The 17051-nt window shown below is 37.5% G+C and overlaps 1 protein-coding gene across 1 annotated transcript; it reads left to right on the top strand.

The window, feature by feature from the left end:
• Positions 1-6002: 6002 nt before the first annotated feature.
• LOC120355859 (zinc finger MYM-type protein 1-like) lies at positions 6003-14045 on the top strand (the record flags this gene model as incomplete). Its single annotated transcript, XM_039444590.1, has 2 exons — positions 6003-6858; positions 13677-14045. Coding segments are annotated over exons 1-2 (1093 nt in total), but the record flags the coding sequence as incomplete, so codon positions are not given.
• Positions 14046-17051: the final 3006 nt, after the last annotated feature.

The following is a 17051-nucleotide window of genomic DNA, read 5'->3' as shown; positions in this document are numbered from 1 at the left end:
TTTCATCATCGTTGGAAAATAAAAAGTTGTGCAGTGAAGGGTTAAGAGAAATGCAAAACCGTCAACTTGAATCTTAGACCTCACTTCGCTTGGTCAACTAGTCCATTAGTCAATTACAATAATAATATCGCAGACCGAGCTTCACTCTGGAGTACTGAAGCATAAAAAATTCATTACGAAAGAAGAAATTATAATAACATTCATACAGAAATGTTCTATCTAATCTAATTTCTTTTATTTTTCTCGAGCAACTTTGTAAGTCTTCTTCTTTCTTTGTTGAATTTCCTCCTCCAAAGTGAAGAAGCTGCTATTGTGTGGAGAATGCAGAAGCATAAAAAAATCAAACATGGTCGAAAAAGGAGAAGATGATCAGCACAACTCTATTTGGTTTCTCCTGCAGCCTATAAGTTTCTCAAACAAATTATGATTTTTCCAGGCATCAACACTATAAACCTAGCGCCGCAGTGCAGGATGGTTTCTTACAGCTTGGCGTTGTTGTCATTTGAGATGGGTGTCTGGCTTGGAAGTGTTTCGGCTGCATTGCAGGATGACTGTTAACGGTTGCTGGAAGCTCAACAGCTCGATTTTTTTCGTTATTTTTCGTGATAGAGAAATTTTGATTGCAGATTCGTTCTCAGCGACCCCAAGTTTAGCCTGAAGGCTCAGAATGTCAACAATGTTTTTAAATAATTAAAAATCATCAAGAAAAGTCATTAATACGGTAGTACACCACTTTTCTGGGTACTTTTTACTGGTGACTGGAGTTATTATTGACACACAAAAATCAAAATAATCGTGAGAAAGAAAACTGCTGATGAACGCGAATAAGACCGCACTCAATGTGTTCTATTGTCTCGGCTGCTTGGCTGAGCCTGGCTGGAGGGATCAAATAACCGACTGGTTTGTTCTTTTGTCTGTCCGCTAGGTGGAACTAAGCCGACCATTGATGGGTGGAAGATGTTACTGCAGCCGCTCGCATTCCCACCAATGCTGCTATTATTTGCTGTCTCAGCGCCTAGTCCGATTCAGCCAAGCAACCAGCCTGCACTGCAGAGCTAGGTTAAAAGCTTGGATATCTGAGAAAAACTCCTATAGAACTGGTTTCAACAAAGATCTAATGGAGAGGATCAGAGCGAAGGCTCGGGGCATGTCATCAAAAGAAAAGTCATGTGTTCTTATGTTTGATGATATGGCTATCAAACAGGCTTGGAGTACTCGACAAACTTGGATATCAAGATATAGGAAATTATGGCCGTGATTGTCATTTAGGCAAGCAAGCAACAGTTTTTATGAATCAGGACCCAATCGAGAACTTATTCTTGTCAATTAGACAAAGGGTGGATGGAATAGGATCTAACAGTTTGGGTTTTAAGATGATCTCTGAGACTATTCAATTTGAAGTATTTGATGGAGCCACCTAGGACATCAAGTTATACTTTGGATGAAGATGAGATACTTATCATTCACCAAAATGAAAAGATGGAAGGAAAGTTCCAGAAACTATAGAAGATGTTCAGTCAGTGGAAACTAGTCAACTGAATCTTCCAATGAATTCTTCAATGCTCGGAACTAATGAGACATCCAGAGCCTCCCAGGAATAGACAACTTCGAAGCAACCACGTTAGAGACTGTTCACAAACGTATTTTGCTGGGTACTTGGCTTACAGATGCTATCGGAAATTATTGTTTGTCTTTTATAATAGGCCACTAATTGGCCTTTGGTGAGCTTGCAATATTATTGTTGAGGCTTCCTCAGAAATGATTTGAAAGCCTGGGCAGGCTGCCAGTTGCAGCTATAAAGAACCGGTTCTAAAGACTGACACTCTCCTTCCATACTCCCATGCCAGCCCACTTTTCTCCTTCCACTCATTACAAGCCGTTACAATCGACTGTTGATATGCTTATGTGATCTGGTGGGACAATGCAGAACTAAACTTATGCGTGATATTATAAATGCACTACATTGTTATTCTCATTATAGGAGTTTTCTCTGATATTGTATTATGTGCTTATAATAATTCATGTTCCCGAATAAAATTTCTTTCACTTCAATATTCGTTGTTTCTTCAACACAACAAAACTGGCGACGAGGATAAAGCAGAATGGTAAATGAAGTTGATCCTACCACGGCAAGACCAGTTCAAGTTCCAGCCATGGCAAGTTCCAGTCTGTCGTTTCAAACATTCCAGCCTGAAATTGAAAAATTCTCGGCATATGTTGAACAATTTGAGGCTTACTGTCAACTTAACGATGTAACTCAGGTAAAGAAGAATCTACTTTTCATTACTTCAATGGGAACATTATATGGGACTTTGAAACGGCTACCTTCGATCAGTAAGTGAAAACACACACACATTGGATGTACCCAGTCAATTTGTTTCAAATTTATTTTTGATAACTACAATCATTTATATTATTCACTAGGATTGATCACCACCTTGCATTTATTCTTACAGAGAAAAAAACTTTTTCAATTTACTCACTCTGGCGAGTTAATTTATACAGTTTTATCTATATAAAGTTTGTCATGGATCAAGGAAACATAATCTTTTCTATAAAAAGTTTTATCTATAAAAGGTTTGTCATGGATTAAGAAAATATCATCTTCTTCCATTCATATTATACTCAAGTTGTTTATTTGACAGAGGCTGGCTCAAACAGCACTCTGGTTTGTGGACTGTATCAATTACATCGAGAACTTTTTGGGGTTGTCTGGCGTCAGGTAGCAAGTTGAACAATTTAAATGGCTAAGTGCACAATAACATAGGCCTACCTTCATGTCCAAATCCTCCTTGCTTCTAGGATCCCGGGTCCAGATCACGATACGAGACGAGAAGACACTTGTAATAAATCACAAAAAATCAATAGATTACTTTGCAAAAATCGACATTACGAGAAGTGAGCTGTTCGATTGGCTCGCAAACAACAACTGGCAGAATTATGCTATATGCATCACCCTTCAATTGCCCCCTCCACCACACAACACCAGACAACAAAGGGGAACATTCAAATAATGTCTGAACATTCCGCCCACCTTGGAAGAACTTCCAATAAGAAAAAAACAAAAACCACCTATAACGAACCCTACTAGAAACTAGAAAAAAAAATCTTCTCACTCCTCAGGGGCCATTGAGAAACTTATACAAAAGGAGTAGAGGCCCACGGAAAGGAGAGGGTGGGACGAGAAATAATGACTATATACAACCATATAGATAAAAACAAGAAACATGCAACTTGGAACCTTTCCCACATGTAAAACAAGAAACAAAAAAAAAACTAACCACTAACTTATTGAAGTTCCCTTCAATAAGGCCTAATCTTCATCAATAGGGAGGAGACATACCCTATTGACAGCCCTAGTTAGACTTCCCTTTGCAGTCTGTACCTCCACCACTCTCACAACTCCATCCTGTCCAGGGAATATCTTCGTTATTCGACCAAGCTTCCAGTGAAGAGGGAGTAGGTTACTTTCCTTTAAGAGAGCCATACGTCCAATGTTAACATTACTATGTTTTCTGTACAATTTTGTTCGGGTTTGCCACCTAGATACATACTCAAATTGCCAACGTTTCCAGAATGAGGATACAATTCTTTTGAGTAAACTCCATTGATTTCTCAAGTTCACCGATTGAATTGATTCCTCTGAGTCTTTACTCTGTGTTGCTAGAGTAATTTTTCTTGCTTCCAATTCATCTGTTTGGAATTTTCATCATCATTACCGTGGGTTTGTGTGGCCAGCACTCCAGTGGTTTGTCTAACCAATCAAACCCTTCCACCACAGAGAATTACCAATTAATTCATTGAGCAATAGTCCTCGACTAGCACAATCAGCTGGATTACATTCGGTTGACACATATCTGAATTGCTCTGTAGACAGGTGTTCCTAAACTTGACTTACACGATTTGCCACAAACCTAGCCAAACGATGAGGTGAAGACCGAATCCAACTCACTGCCACAGTTGAATAAGTCCAAGCTGCAATATAATCTATGTTTATAATTTTTGAAAGCACTTCTTGAACTTGTCACTTATTTTTGATGGAATAACGCTTTGCCTCCTGCTTGGTGTCAATCGGTAGAGCATGAGAATTAATAACTATAAAATCTGGTTGTGGTTTTCTAGGATATAATTTCACTAAAATCCTAATAGGCTCATTCAGGAGCTCTCACAATAATTTAATACTGATAATTAACATAATATATATATATATATATATTATATATATATATATATATATATAATTTTATCCTATGGTATTGGGGAATAAAATGAATGGTACACCATGAAAAATTTGATACATATATTAAACGAATAATCTCAAAGTCAGATCAATATAGAAAATATATAGAGCAACAAAATATACAATGAAACAAGAACGAAATCAAATAAAATATCAAGTAAGAGATATTGTGCTCTATAAATTTTGGTGACATTCCATGGTAGTGGTTGGCAGGAAAGTGGGCAAGTTCTACTTTTCTTTTCACAATTTTCATTTCTGACTTGCAAATTTACATAAAATTTTAATAATTTGCTACTACACCATTTAAAGGTTCAAATAGTTTGTGCCAATCTATTAAAGTATTACTTATATCACCTATCTGATATTTTATCTGCCCTCAGGCCATATCCAATACATAAACTGAACAGTAAACATTTACAAAATCTTATCATTTTTAGAAATATATATAAATACATTTGAATCGGCTCACTATTGCCGCCCATCAATTACTACCATTTGATTGGTTCATGCGAATTTGTTACAGTATACATGCGCCTTCAAACCTCCTACTTCCTTAATACATTAATTTATTTTTATTTTGGGGTTTAGTACATTTTTTACATGCAATACAATTTTCTAATGTATAGGTTGTTTCTCACTTTATAACAATTAGCCATGTGCTTTTTTAGTTCCTCTAGTTGCATACCATTTAGTTACAATAAATTTCTGCCAAGGTGTCTGGCTAGATTTTACGTTATGTGACTCAATCGATCATTATGTTGCCGATCAATAGATATTTTACACTAACCTCAAATTTTCAATACTTTATATAAATTATATAAGTGGCAAATTATTTCTATTTCTATTTGGCTGTTCAATTTAGCCATGATACCTGATATTATCTAATCTTTAAAAACGTTATCGCATTTGGCGATAATAATAATAAAGCTTTATTTACATTCATTACATGAACAAAAGCCTCTCTTAACGAGGTATTTGAGGTTGACAGCCCTTGATTAATTAATTACAATCATAAAAATCTGTTTACAAAATATATTTACAATCATAATTTCTTTATTATTTTAGCCCATAATTGCCTATTACTGGCCGTAGTCGCCCATGCATGGCCCACTCTCTGGCACAACTCGTCCTTCCATCTGGTCGGTGGCCGTCCTCGTCTCCTGGTCCTACCCACTCCGTGCAAATCCTTGTCCATCGATCTTCAGGCATCTCGCTACGTGTCCGGCCCACTTCCATTTCATTACATGAGCCTCTTTTTGCAAGTACTTCACCTTTACTTTCCTTAATATATCCCTGTTTGTAACTCTTTGTACTTGCTTCAGGCCAAGAATACTTCTCAGCATTTTAGTTTGCGTCGTCTCCAGCTTCTTATCTTGATTTTCTGTGAGTGCCCAGGTCTGCGCTCCATATAGTATTGCAGGGTATACGCACATTGATAGAGTTCTCGCTTTTAGATTGTTGGAATAGTTTCCCTTAAATATTCTTTTCAAAGCCCAATACTTTTTCCATCCTTTGTCAATCCTGTGTTTCACTTCCTTTGCCGCTCTATTCGTGAATGATAGAATCTGACCCAGATACTCATATTACTCCACATACTCAATACTTCCGCAGCCTACTTGCACACTTATTCTTTCTGCATTGGTCATTATTCTTGTCTTCTGTGCATTTAGATGGAGACCTATCGCTTCACTAGCACCAACTAATCAGTGGCGGTTCTAGGCCTAGGCTGGGTAGGCGGCCGCCTACCCAGTTTTTTTGAGATTTTTCAAAATTTTTCATGTAAACCTAAAAATGTTAAATAAGAAAGTAAATTTAAGTATATTCAAATGTTTATAGTCATGAGTTATATTTTATATGATTCAACAGAAAATTGTTTTTATTCTATTCTATTACTATGCCACATTTGCAGTGCGTGAACGCAGGGCTTTCTATGCTTTCTATGCGGTTTCTTTTCATTAATATTGTTGATGAAGCAAGAGATGTTTCAACAAAAGAGAAAATGTCTGTTTGGGTCAGATACACAAACAAAACTAAACTGTTGGAACGATTTTTGGGCTTTGTTGAGTTAACCGAGTTGTCAGCAAAGTCTCTCTTTTCGGAGATATCACAATTTTTGGAAAACAGTGGTTTGAATATTAAAAGGTTCGTCGGCCAGGCATACGATGGTGCTTCAGTTATGAGTGGCCATTTGACCGGAGTGAATGTTTTGGTGAGAGAAGTAGCCGAAAATCCGTGTGTTTATGTTCATTGTTATGCACATAGGTTAAATTTGATTTTGGTAGACATGGCTAAAAATGTGAAGTTAGTTGATGATATGTTAGGATTACTAGAGGAAATTTATGCTTTCCAGTCAGCTTCTACTCTGAGACACCAAAAATTCAGGGATGCTCAAGAAAGGGAAGATCCAAAGAAACGAATTTTTGAAATGCCACAGCAAAGTGACACTCGGTGGGTGAGCAAGTACAAGGGAGTCATGTACTTCGAAAATAATTTCTTGGCTGTTTTATCAGTTTTAGATAGTTTTACCACCTCTTCTAATAAAATGGAAGCTGCCTCTGCTAAAGGGTTTCTGATGCAACTGAAAGAATTTGACGTTATTTTCGCCCATCATTTTCTAGGTGAGATTCTCCACTTTTCTAACACAGTGTCAACAACTTTGCAAAAGGAAGATTTGCTGATGGGATCAGCTGTAAAAATAATCGATGGTTTTAAAAAAAAACACTAGAAAATAAGAGGATGGAATCATTTTTCAATGAATGTTGGGAAAAGGCCAGTTCTTTGGCAAACAAAATGGGAATCACAGTACCATGTAATGAAGAAGCTACGAGTTCTAAACGGTTGCAAAAAATCTCATCAAAGTTCAGTGGCAACATAGTAATGTCACCCACAGGCCAGAGAGACCATTTGCAAAAGGCATCTTTCAAGAAGATTATGTTTGAAGTGATTGACCATATGAAGTCTGAACTTGAACGACAGTTCATCGACAATTCATGTATGTTCGATGCCTTTGAATGTCTGAACCCCACGAGCACAGAATTTATGTCTTGGGAGTCAGTCAATACACGCTTTTACCGAGCTATACAGTAAGTTTGTTGACGAAGGGACAGCTATTAAGTACGAGATGGAGTTAGCAAAAAAAGTATTTTGTAACATCAAAGGCAATTTGAAGGAGTTTTGTTTCAAATTGTTTGAACAACGGTCCTTATACCCTAATCTTACAACAATTGTTCAGATTTTATTCACGCTCCCTGTAACTAGCGCCGCCGCCGAGAGATGTTTTTCCACTATGAAGAGGGTGAAAACATACCTCAGGTCTACAATGACAACACAATGTCTAACTAATCTTTCAATTTTATCTATTGAATGAGAGGAAAGTGAAAGGCTGATTAAGAATCCTGAAAAAATCTTAGAGGCGTTCAGCAATGTTGGGCAAAAAAGACTACAGTTGTAAATATAAAATATATTACTCTATGTTCTGTTTGTGACTGATATCCAACAGGCAGCATGGTGTAATACCCCACAAATCAGAAGAAGAACCACTGGAAATAATTACCCTGCGGAAATCAGAGAATTGATTGTTGAAAAACGAAGAGCTAGAAGGAGATGGCAGCAATCACGTTCTCCCCAAGACAAAAGAGTTTTGAACAATCTAACTCAAGAACTAAGGAGAGAGATTCAATGTATCAAGGATGAATCTATTAATAGTTACTTGAGAAACTTGACAGCAGAATGCAGTACAGACTACTCACTCTGGAAGGCAGCAAGAAAATAAAGCGAACCATTCAACAATCTCCTCCTCTCAGAAAGCAGGACAGACAATGGGCAAGGAGTAGTGATGAAAAGGCACAAACATTTGCGGATCATCTTGTAAACGTTTTCCAGCCAATCAACTCAGGTGAAGAGGAAACTTTAGAAGCGGATGAGAATATCTTACAGCCGAATCAAGAAATAATGCGTGTCACAGTAGAAGAAGTGAAAAGAGAAATAAGAAATCTGAATAACAAAAAAACCCCTTGATTTGACATGATAACCGGCTCAGTCCTCAAACACCTACCAAGGAAAGCAAAAGTGAAATTAACAAACATTTTGAATGCTTCTTTCAGACTAAAATTCGTACCAGGATTATGGAAAGTAGCAGAGGTTATAATGCTACTGAAGCCAGGTAAAGAGCCACATGAAGTATCATCATATAGGCCAAAATCATTGTTACCGGTCCTATCCAAGTTGTTTGAAAGGATTTTACTTAGTAGGCTAAAACCAATAATTGAGAGACAGCACATAATTCCAAATCACCAATTTGGCTTCAGAGTGAAACACTCAACAATAGATCAAGTGCATCGGATTATAAATGTTATAGAGAAGTGCTTAGAAGAGAAAAAAGTTTGTTCAGAAGCTTTCCTTGATATAGGGCAAGCTTTTGATAAAGTATGGCATGAAGGTTTCATTTTCAAGCTCAAAAAAGTGCTACCGAAGCAATATACAGATATATTACAATCCTATCTGACTGACAGATACTTTAGGGTCAGGCGAGGCGACAAGGCGACAAGTCGAGGCGATCCAGCTGCTAGACAATGGAGGGTTGGTGCGGAGGCTCAAAAGGAGGAAACCGTTTGAACTAGTGTAGTGCTTGTTCAAGTAGTGTCCAGTGAAAGAGCAGAGCAGTGATTGAGTGAATCTACCTTCTATAGTGCAGTCAATAAGTGTACATATTAATTAAACAATAGCAGTAAGAGTTCCTAATGAGAAATTCACTGTTCAATTTTTCAAGTAGTAATTTAGGATAGAAAAAATTAGCTCATTAGTCTTTAGACTAGATGGCTATAGTATTGACAATAGAAAAAAAAAACTCTATGTTCTAAATAAAGTTAAAGTGTAATAAACCGTTGATATCATGAATACTAAAATGTGTATTTATTTCAGAAATTTCCCTCGATACTCCAAATGAATAGCCTATCAAATTGAAATATCATTTCAAAGAATGATTAAAACAGCAAAATTATGGTTAGGCCTATTAGCAAAATAGTGTCGAATTGAACAATTAAATATGAGTATTAACAATTTTTATATTTATTAATACATCTTCATTCAATACCTATATGCTTTGACGTCTTTTTTCATGAATTACTTAAGTAGCCCTACCCTAGGTCTATGAATAGACCTACAGTATGATAAGTTTTGCCTACCCAGTTTTTTATGTCTAGAACCGCCACTGCAACTAATTCCTCTATCATTCCCTTCATCTCTATAGCGCTGCTTGCCATGATCATAACATCATCTGCAAATCTGAGATTCGTGAGCTCTTTGCTGTTAATCCGAAGCCCTCTGCCTTCCCACTCTAATCTTCAAAATATATACTCCAAACAACAATTGAATATAACCGGGGACAGTGGACAACCCTGCTTGAGTCCTTTCTCTATTTTAATATTTCTCCCTCTTCTCTCAAGCTCGACATATACCTCCGTGTTCTCGTATAAACTTCTAATAACATTTATATATTCTCTATCTATTCCCGTTTCTCTTAGTGCATCCCACATCCTACAATGATTAGACTGTCAAACGCTTTATGGAAATCGATTAGACCCAGGTATATCGGTATACTATATTCTGTGCACTTCTCAATAATCTGATTCTCAGCCTGTAAATGATCAGTTGTAGAGTAGCCGGTCTGAATCCTGCCTGCTCAGTTGGATGGTTTTCATATACTTATTTATTATCCTGTTTTTTATGATTGAGGCAAATATCTTATATATAACTGAGGAGAGAGTAATCGGTCTGTAGTTTTTAATAACAAACCTTGATCCTTTTTTAAACAGTATTATGATCTTGTTTGTTTTCCAATCACTGGGTATAACCTTTTCCTTTAGAATCTTGTTGAATGGTATAGTGAGTGGTTTTATGAGTTTCTAGACTATAGTATAGGCGATACTAGACTATTATTCCACTTTAGACCTATAAATTTCTTTCAAGTAGGGATTTTATTTACCCATCAGATTTTGATACATTACAAACTTCATGTAATAATCTAGCTACTAGGACAACCACACAAAGCTCCCATTTCTTCACTACCTCCATGGATTCTATATCATCCCAGTCACATCCCGATTGCCATAGACATTGAATTATACTCTTGAAGGTAAGCATGAAAGGTGTCAAATTATCATAATGGATCAAAAATTTGTGCTAAAGTTGATAAAACATTTCGTTTTGTAGCTAGACTGGATGGAACCTTCACCCTGTGAAGGGGTAGTAACCAATTGGATTTGATTGGAAGCCAATAATTTTAATGGTTTTATCAGACTCCAAAGTGAAATCTTTTGCATCAATAGCGCAATGCTCTGGAGGGAGATTTGATAGAATGGTAGAATGATTGCTGGCCCACTATAGCAATTCAAATTTCCCTTTGCTTAACAATTCAGTAAGCTGCAGTTGCTTGGTTGCTTCCATTGATGAGACTGATGTAACTATATCATTCATGTAAGTAGAAAACTGTAAGGCTTCAGAAGCCACAGGGAACATTTTTTCTTCATCTTCAATAAACTGATGCGTAGTACAAATGGCAAGAAATGGCGATGATGATACACCATACGACATAGGTGTTAGAGTATACTCTTTCATTTCTTCTCCCTTTTCGGATTTTGTCCATTTTATTTCAACAGTTAGTAATTTCATCTGTCACTTCCAGTTTAGTATCAGATAATCCATAGATTGGCAAACTATGTGTTTTCTGTACCACTAAACCCAGTTTTTTCATGCATCACCTTGTAATGAATGACTCAGTGCTTGCACTATCTAATAATACTTTGACCTTATGATAATTGCCTTGATTACCTCGAACTCCCAATTTAACAGTTGGAAACAATACTAAGGAACTATTTACATTCGAAAATACTTTCTTAGCTGAGTCAGTAACAAATGTTTGATGGCTTTGATCAGCGATGTCGTGCACGTCTACCCTGCTCATTTGTTTATTATCGGCCAATGTGTTGGTGTTTTCAACAGGCAGCTGTCTCAGCTCTAAATGGAGGAGCGAATGATGATGCGAATTTCAGTGACTGCACGGCTTCCTTCTTCTACAATCTCTAATAAAGTGCCCTGCCAATAAACAGCATATACATAGTTTCCATTCTTTTACACGTTTTAATCTATCAGACAGTTTGAGATTCAAGAACACTTTACAATTTTCCAGTTCATGAGAATTATTACATTCAATACATTTCAGCTCGTCCGATTTCGATTTAACAATCATAGCTGAAGCTTTGTAATTTCCCATAGTGGGTTTTGATTTCCCAAACTACTTACGTGAGGAGGCTTCTGACGATGTAGATGACCCCAATAAATCAGTGGATTTAGTAGCCTCTAAAATAAGAGCTTCATGATTCAAAAATATTTGGAAGTTTTTCAAATCGGATACTGTTCCATTTCTTAGCAGTCTCTGCCACTTCTCTCTCAATTCTTCAGTCAGTTTTTTACATAAGACAGATAATAACGGAATCGACCAGTCAATAACTGAATGACCAATTGGTTTTAGTGCTGCAATATACTCAGCTAAATGAGTGATGAATTCTCGTAGCGAGTCTGGTTGCATATTAACTGCTGGCATATCAAAAATTGCTTGCAAGTATGTGTCAGTCAGCTTGTAAGAGTCATTGTAGCAATTCAATAATAATTTCCATGCCTAATGATCACTTGTCAATGGGACTACAGAAATGACTGACAGTGCATCGCCTCTCAGTACAGACCGAAGATACATATGTTTTTGTATGTCAGCAATTTGACCATTATTATGAACCGTGGCTTCAAATAAATCTTTAAATTGACTCCAAATTTTCAAATAGCCGTCAAAAGTCATTAAAGGAAGCTCAGGTAGGGCAACTGTCAAGATATTTCCAGTTATAGGTGAAGAAGCTACATTGGAAGAACTAATATTCAAATTTGTTTGAGTGGATGGTAAGGTTTCGAGAATAGCCTTGACATTGAAATAAAACTCATCAAATTCACTCATCAGCATTTCAAGTTCAGTTGTTTCCAATTGAGGATTTTGTTTGTTATAGTAGCTCTGCATCTTATCTATTATATCATTGAACTCCACCAGGTGGTGATCGATATGCTCACCCATAACTTTCAATAAAATCTTCATTTTTTATTTTTCGGATCCTTTTCGACAGCTTCAGCAATTTCATTAATCAGTTCTATTTTACAAATTAATGCATCTCTTTTATTTTACAAATTAATGCATCTCTTTGAAACGTCAAGTCTTCGATAACACCCATAGTGAGGCAATAACAGTGAGCGCTCGTTGAGAGAGAGAGAGAGTGAGACAAAGAACCAAACAAGAATAAGAGGGAAAACACGAGAGCAGGTGACACAATGGAATGAACAATGGCTAGCTTATCTAATCATACAAGCCTAGCGCCAGCACTTCAACTTATGCTCGGTAGAGAATGATTGGTTACAAGGCTAATAATACCATATCGATACTCATTGGAACAAACAATAACTGCTCTTAATAACGAAGTAACGACAATAATCAATGCAAATAACTGCAAGTATCCTTTGAAAAAAATAACAGTTCCAGTTACTGTTACAGCTAGACGATGTATAAGTCTTTCTCTACTTATTGACACAAACTTGCCAGTCCAGCCTTGTGGCGCCAATGCAACAATCTTATGCAATAATACTACGACACAATTATTTACGAAAATATTACTTGTTCTACTCAATTTCCAACTTAAATTGAGCCCAAATTTCTTAAGAATACCACAAAGAAAGCGTATATTTATCTACAACGACAAAAACAAGCCATATACACAGAAAAACCAAGAGTAAAATAGGCATAAAAACGACAAACCTATTAGACAATATTTCAAACTTATGTCCTATTCAAATTCGATTAACAAATCAATCCGGATGGTTGGACCATGTTTATTCGACTGAGGCTGGCTCAAACAGCACTCTGGTTTGTGGACTGTATCAATTACATCGAGAATTTTTTGGGGTTGTCTGGCGTCAGGTAGCAAGTTGAACAATTTAAATGGCTAAGTGCACAATAACATAGGCCTACCTTCATGTCCAAATCCTCCTTGCTTCTAGGATCCCGGGTCCAGATCACGATATGAGATGAGACAACACTTGTAATAAATCACAATAAATCAATAGATTACTTTGCAAAAATTGACATTACGAGAAGTGAGCTGTTCGATTGGCTCGACAACTGGCAACTGGCACAACTGGCACAATTATGCTATATGCATCACCCTTCAATTGCCCCCTCCACCACACAACGCCAGACAACAAAGGGGAACATTCATATAACGTCCGAACACAAGTGTAGAATATCAGGGCAGGGTTACTGTTATTATTAAAAAAAGCTCTGACTTTTTTTCTCAGGGGTATCACAGTAATTATTACTATATATATTATTTTATTGTGATTGCAGGGGACATGAATGAGGATGTGCAACTCCCGTGTGCCAATGCCGAACTGCTAGTTGAACATGAAGAGAAAAATTCAATGACTTCTGCTGAAAAATTATTATTCTCAATGGACCTATCACAGATTCTAGATCATGAGGAAGAAATAGCTGATTTCTTCGTGCATGCACAACCAAACACATCACAGGATATTGTTATTAATAATCAAGATGGACAACTTGACAAATCAGAACAGCAGACTTCAACACCGCTAGTAACAGCAATGGAAGAAAAAACTATTGCTTCATCAGAAAGTGACTGTGACAACTCAGATGAGGATACTAACTATGAGGGTAACTCTGATTCAAGTAGCATTAGCAATGACAGTAATACAGGTAGGTCACTGGTACAAAATTCTTTAATTTCTTCTGACAGTGATTCAACTACTGAAATACAAGAGAGAAGAAGTAGAAAAAGGAAGGCAAATACTGCTCAATGGCAACGAAATAGGGCTAAACGTTTGAGGAATAGTGGGAAATTGTATAAAACATTGAATAAAGGAGTAGAAGTTCCTCAACAAAGAAATGAGACAGCCTTGTGGAGTTAAGTGTCGACAAAATTGAAGGGCTGAGAATGAAAACAGGCTAAGTGCAGGGACACACGATCCGGCGAAATCGCCGTCCGGCGTTTTCGCCGGACCCGGCGGCAATTAGCATTCAGAACACACGACAGCCGGCGAAGCTGCCGTCCGGCGTTTTTGCCGGATCATTTAGATACATTTCAGTATAATAAATGGAGTACAACATTTCAAAATTAACTTACACATATTATGTTGTCGCGTAATTAAAATTATTCCTACCAAATCTCATGAAAATCTATCAAATCATTTGTCTGAAAATGTTGTAATAGCTTGGAACTGTGGTTTAGGCGTATTCAACCTTCTAATTTACGTTTTGCTACAATAAAAAATTGATAAGATACGAAAAAACAATCTTTTACTATTGTGATTGAATTTCCAGCTTGAATTTCACTTTAAATACTGAAATGAAGTGTATCTTACTGGTAATTCTAATAGAACATAATCTCAAGAACTTATGTCGTTGTGCAAAATATCAATGTGAAGACAATGTAGTTGGTGATGATGCTTGAAGCTGAAAATTAGGTCTTTTTCATAATACAAGGTTAGGTCTTTTTCATAATACAAGGAGAATTGTTGTCAGGTGTACCTAGAATATGAGATAGATTGCTATACCTGAACATCGATGTATCGATACCCATCCCTACTTACAACCCTACCCTTGTAACCTACCCTTATAACCCTACCCTACCCATTTGTAACGTTACAAATGTTAATAAATAAAGAAGTGGCATGGGTGGGGACAGCGCCGTCCGGCGTTTTCGCCGGATCGTGTGTCCCTGCACTATATAGTACAATGCCCTGCTACTGCTTTCCGGCGGCAAAACCGGACGGCGAAGTAGAGAATACCCGGCGATATCGCCGGATCAATTTCTCGCCGGACCGGCGTTTTCGCCGGACGGCGATGTCGCCGGATCGTGTGTTCTGCCCCATGCCTTCCTGTGTACTTCTTGCAACCGGACGGCGAAGCTTCGTCCGGCGAAAACGCCGGACGGCGATTTCGCCGGATCGTGTGTCCCTGCACTAAGAGTGACATTTTTTCACAATGCCGTTTTATTATGAATTTCTATAGCAGGAGTCGGTATCTAGTGGACACAATATGAACTATGTTGATTTAGTCATTCGTTTTGCCACCAGGGGTGCTACATAACATAGCCGCGTTAAAGCTGCGTACACATATTAGTGCTTCCAACCCACACCGAGCATGCTCCTCCCTCGTACCGCCCTCGTACCACCATCGAACCACAGTCGCACCGCCCACGCACCCATCATGAACGTTAAGGAAGATGTTAGATCTTCTCGCGTTCCCCGGTCGAACCAGTGTTGCTCCCCGGTCGATCATCAATCGCTCTGCTGGAGTGACGTTCGGGGAGCAGAGCGACAGTCTGTACGCACCTTAAGAGTTGAGAATGAAAACCAGAAAAGTACGCACTTGTCTTGTTTTCATCCTCAGACGAAGCGTCCACTCATGCTTTCTCTGACAGTTGAGAGGTTATGTTCGCCGCCTACAGACACTTTACTTATTGTGTTGTTAATGAGTCGTGGTTAATGTGGTTGTGAGTGGTAACTTTATTTTAACAATGGATAGTGATGTGAGTAGTGTATTCAGTGAAATAGACAATACTGATTCCGATCCGGATTCTAATTTTGAACAAGATAATGGAACTGCAAAAAGGAGGAAAAGGAAACGAAACATTGAAAAGTGGGTTCAAAATGTTAGAAAGGTTAACTGCAATCAAGGTAAGCAATACATTAATAAAAAAGGAACTGTTGTCCCTCCAAGGGTTTCAAAGACCTGTTCATGCTCACGAAAGTGTACAGATCAATTTTCTGAAAACGAAAAAGCAGATATTCTAAAAAACTTTAACGACTTATCTGAGAAAAATGTTCAAGATGCTTACCTCTCAGGTCTTTTAAAACTGAAACCAGTTGCACGGCGAACATGTAAGAAAGATAAGCCTACCTCAGTTAACAGTGACAATAATGACTGTTTGTCTTTGAGTGATGATGATTCCGATTATGTGACACATAAAAGAAATGCAACATTTAAATATTTTATATGGCTCTGTTATGTATTTGTTTTGTTGGCTAACCTGAAACATAGTCAGGTACTCTATGCTCTCTGCTCGATACGTCTATGCTCGGTTCCTTGTCACTTGCTGTTGAAATGTCTAGAAGTAACCAGCTAAATAAAGAAATAATGTGCAGCAGCAAGAAGAGTTTTATTTTACTTTCCTAAAATACTACAATGGCGACGAGGATAACGGATAATGAGGAAAAAGTGAATGTAAAAATTATCAAAGGGATATTATAAGTGACATTGTAAGTATAGTTTACGTAAGTATAGTGAACAAATTATAGAATGATGGAAAATCCTGCTAAAGCTGGTGGTACAGATAGAATAGTCGTCACAGGGACGATAGGGAGGGTTTATGAATTTGATTTAAAAGAGAACTGGTCAAATTGGCACGAACGACTTTCCTTGTATTTTTCTGCAAATGATATTACTGAGGCTAAAAAAGTCCCTATTCTATTGACCTCAATTGGCACGGAGGGTTATGGCCTGTTCAAAGACTTGTGCACACCTGCTTTGCCTTCGTCAAAAAGTTATGCTGAACTGGTTGAACTCATGTCTAATCACCTTCAACCCAGACCAAGTGAAATCACTGAACGTTACAAATTTAAAGAACGCCTTCAAAAAGACGACAAAACTATTGTACAGTATATAGCTAATTTGAAAAAACTGTCCATGAACTGTGGGTTT

Source organism: Nilaparvata lugens, unplaced genomic scaffold (genome assembly GCF_014356525.2).
Source record: "Nilaparvata lugens isolate BPH unplaced genomic scaffold, ASM1435652v1 scaffold5000, whole genome shotgun sequence".
NCBI lineage: Eukaryota > Metazoa > Arthropoda > Insecta > Hemiptera > Delphacidae > Nilaparvata > Nilaparvata lugens.
Note: the sequence above shows the minus strand (reverse complement) of the source record. Positions and strands in the feature narration are given on the sequence as shown.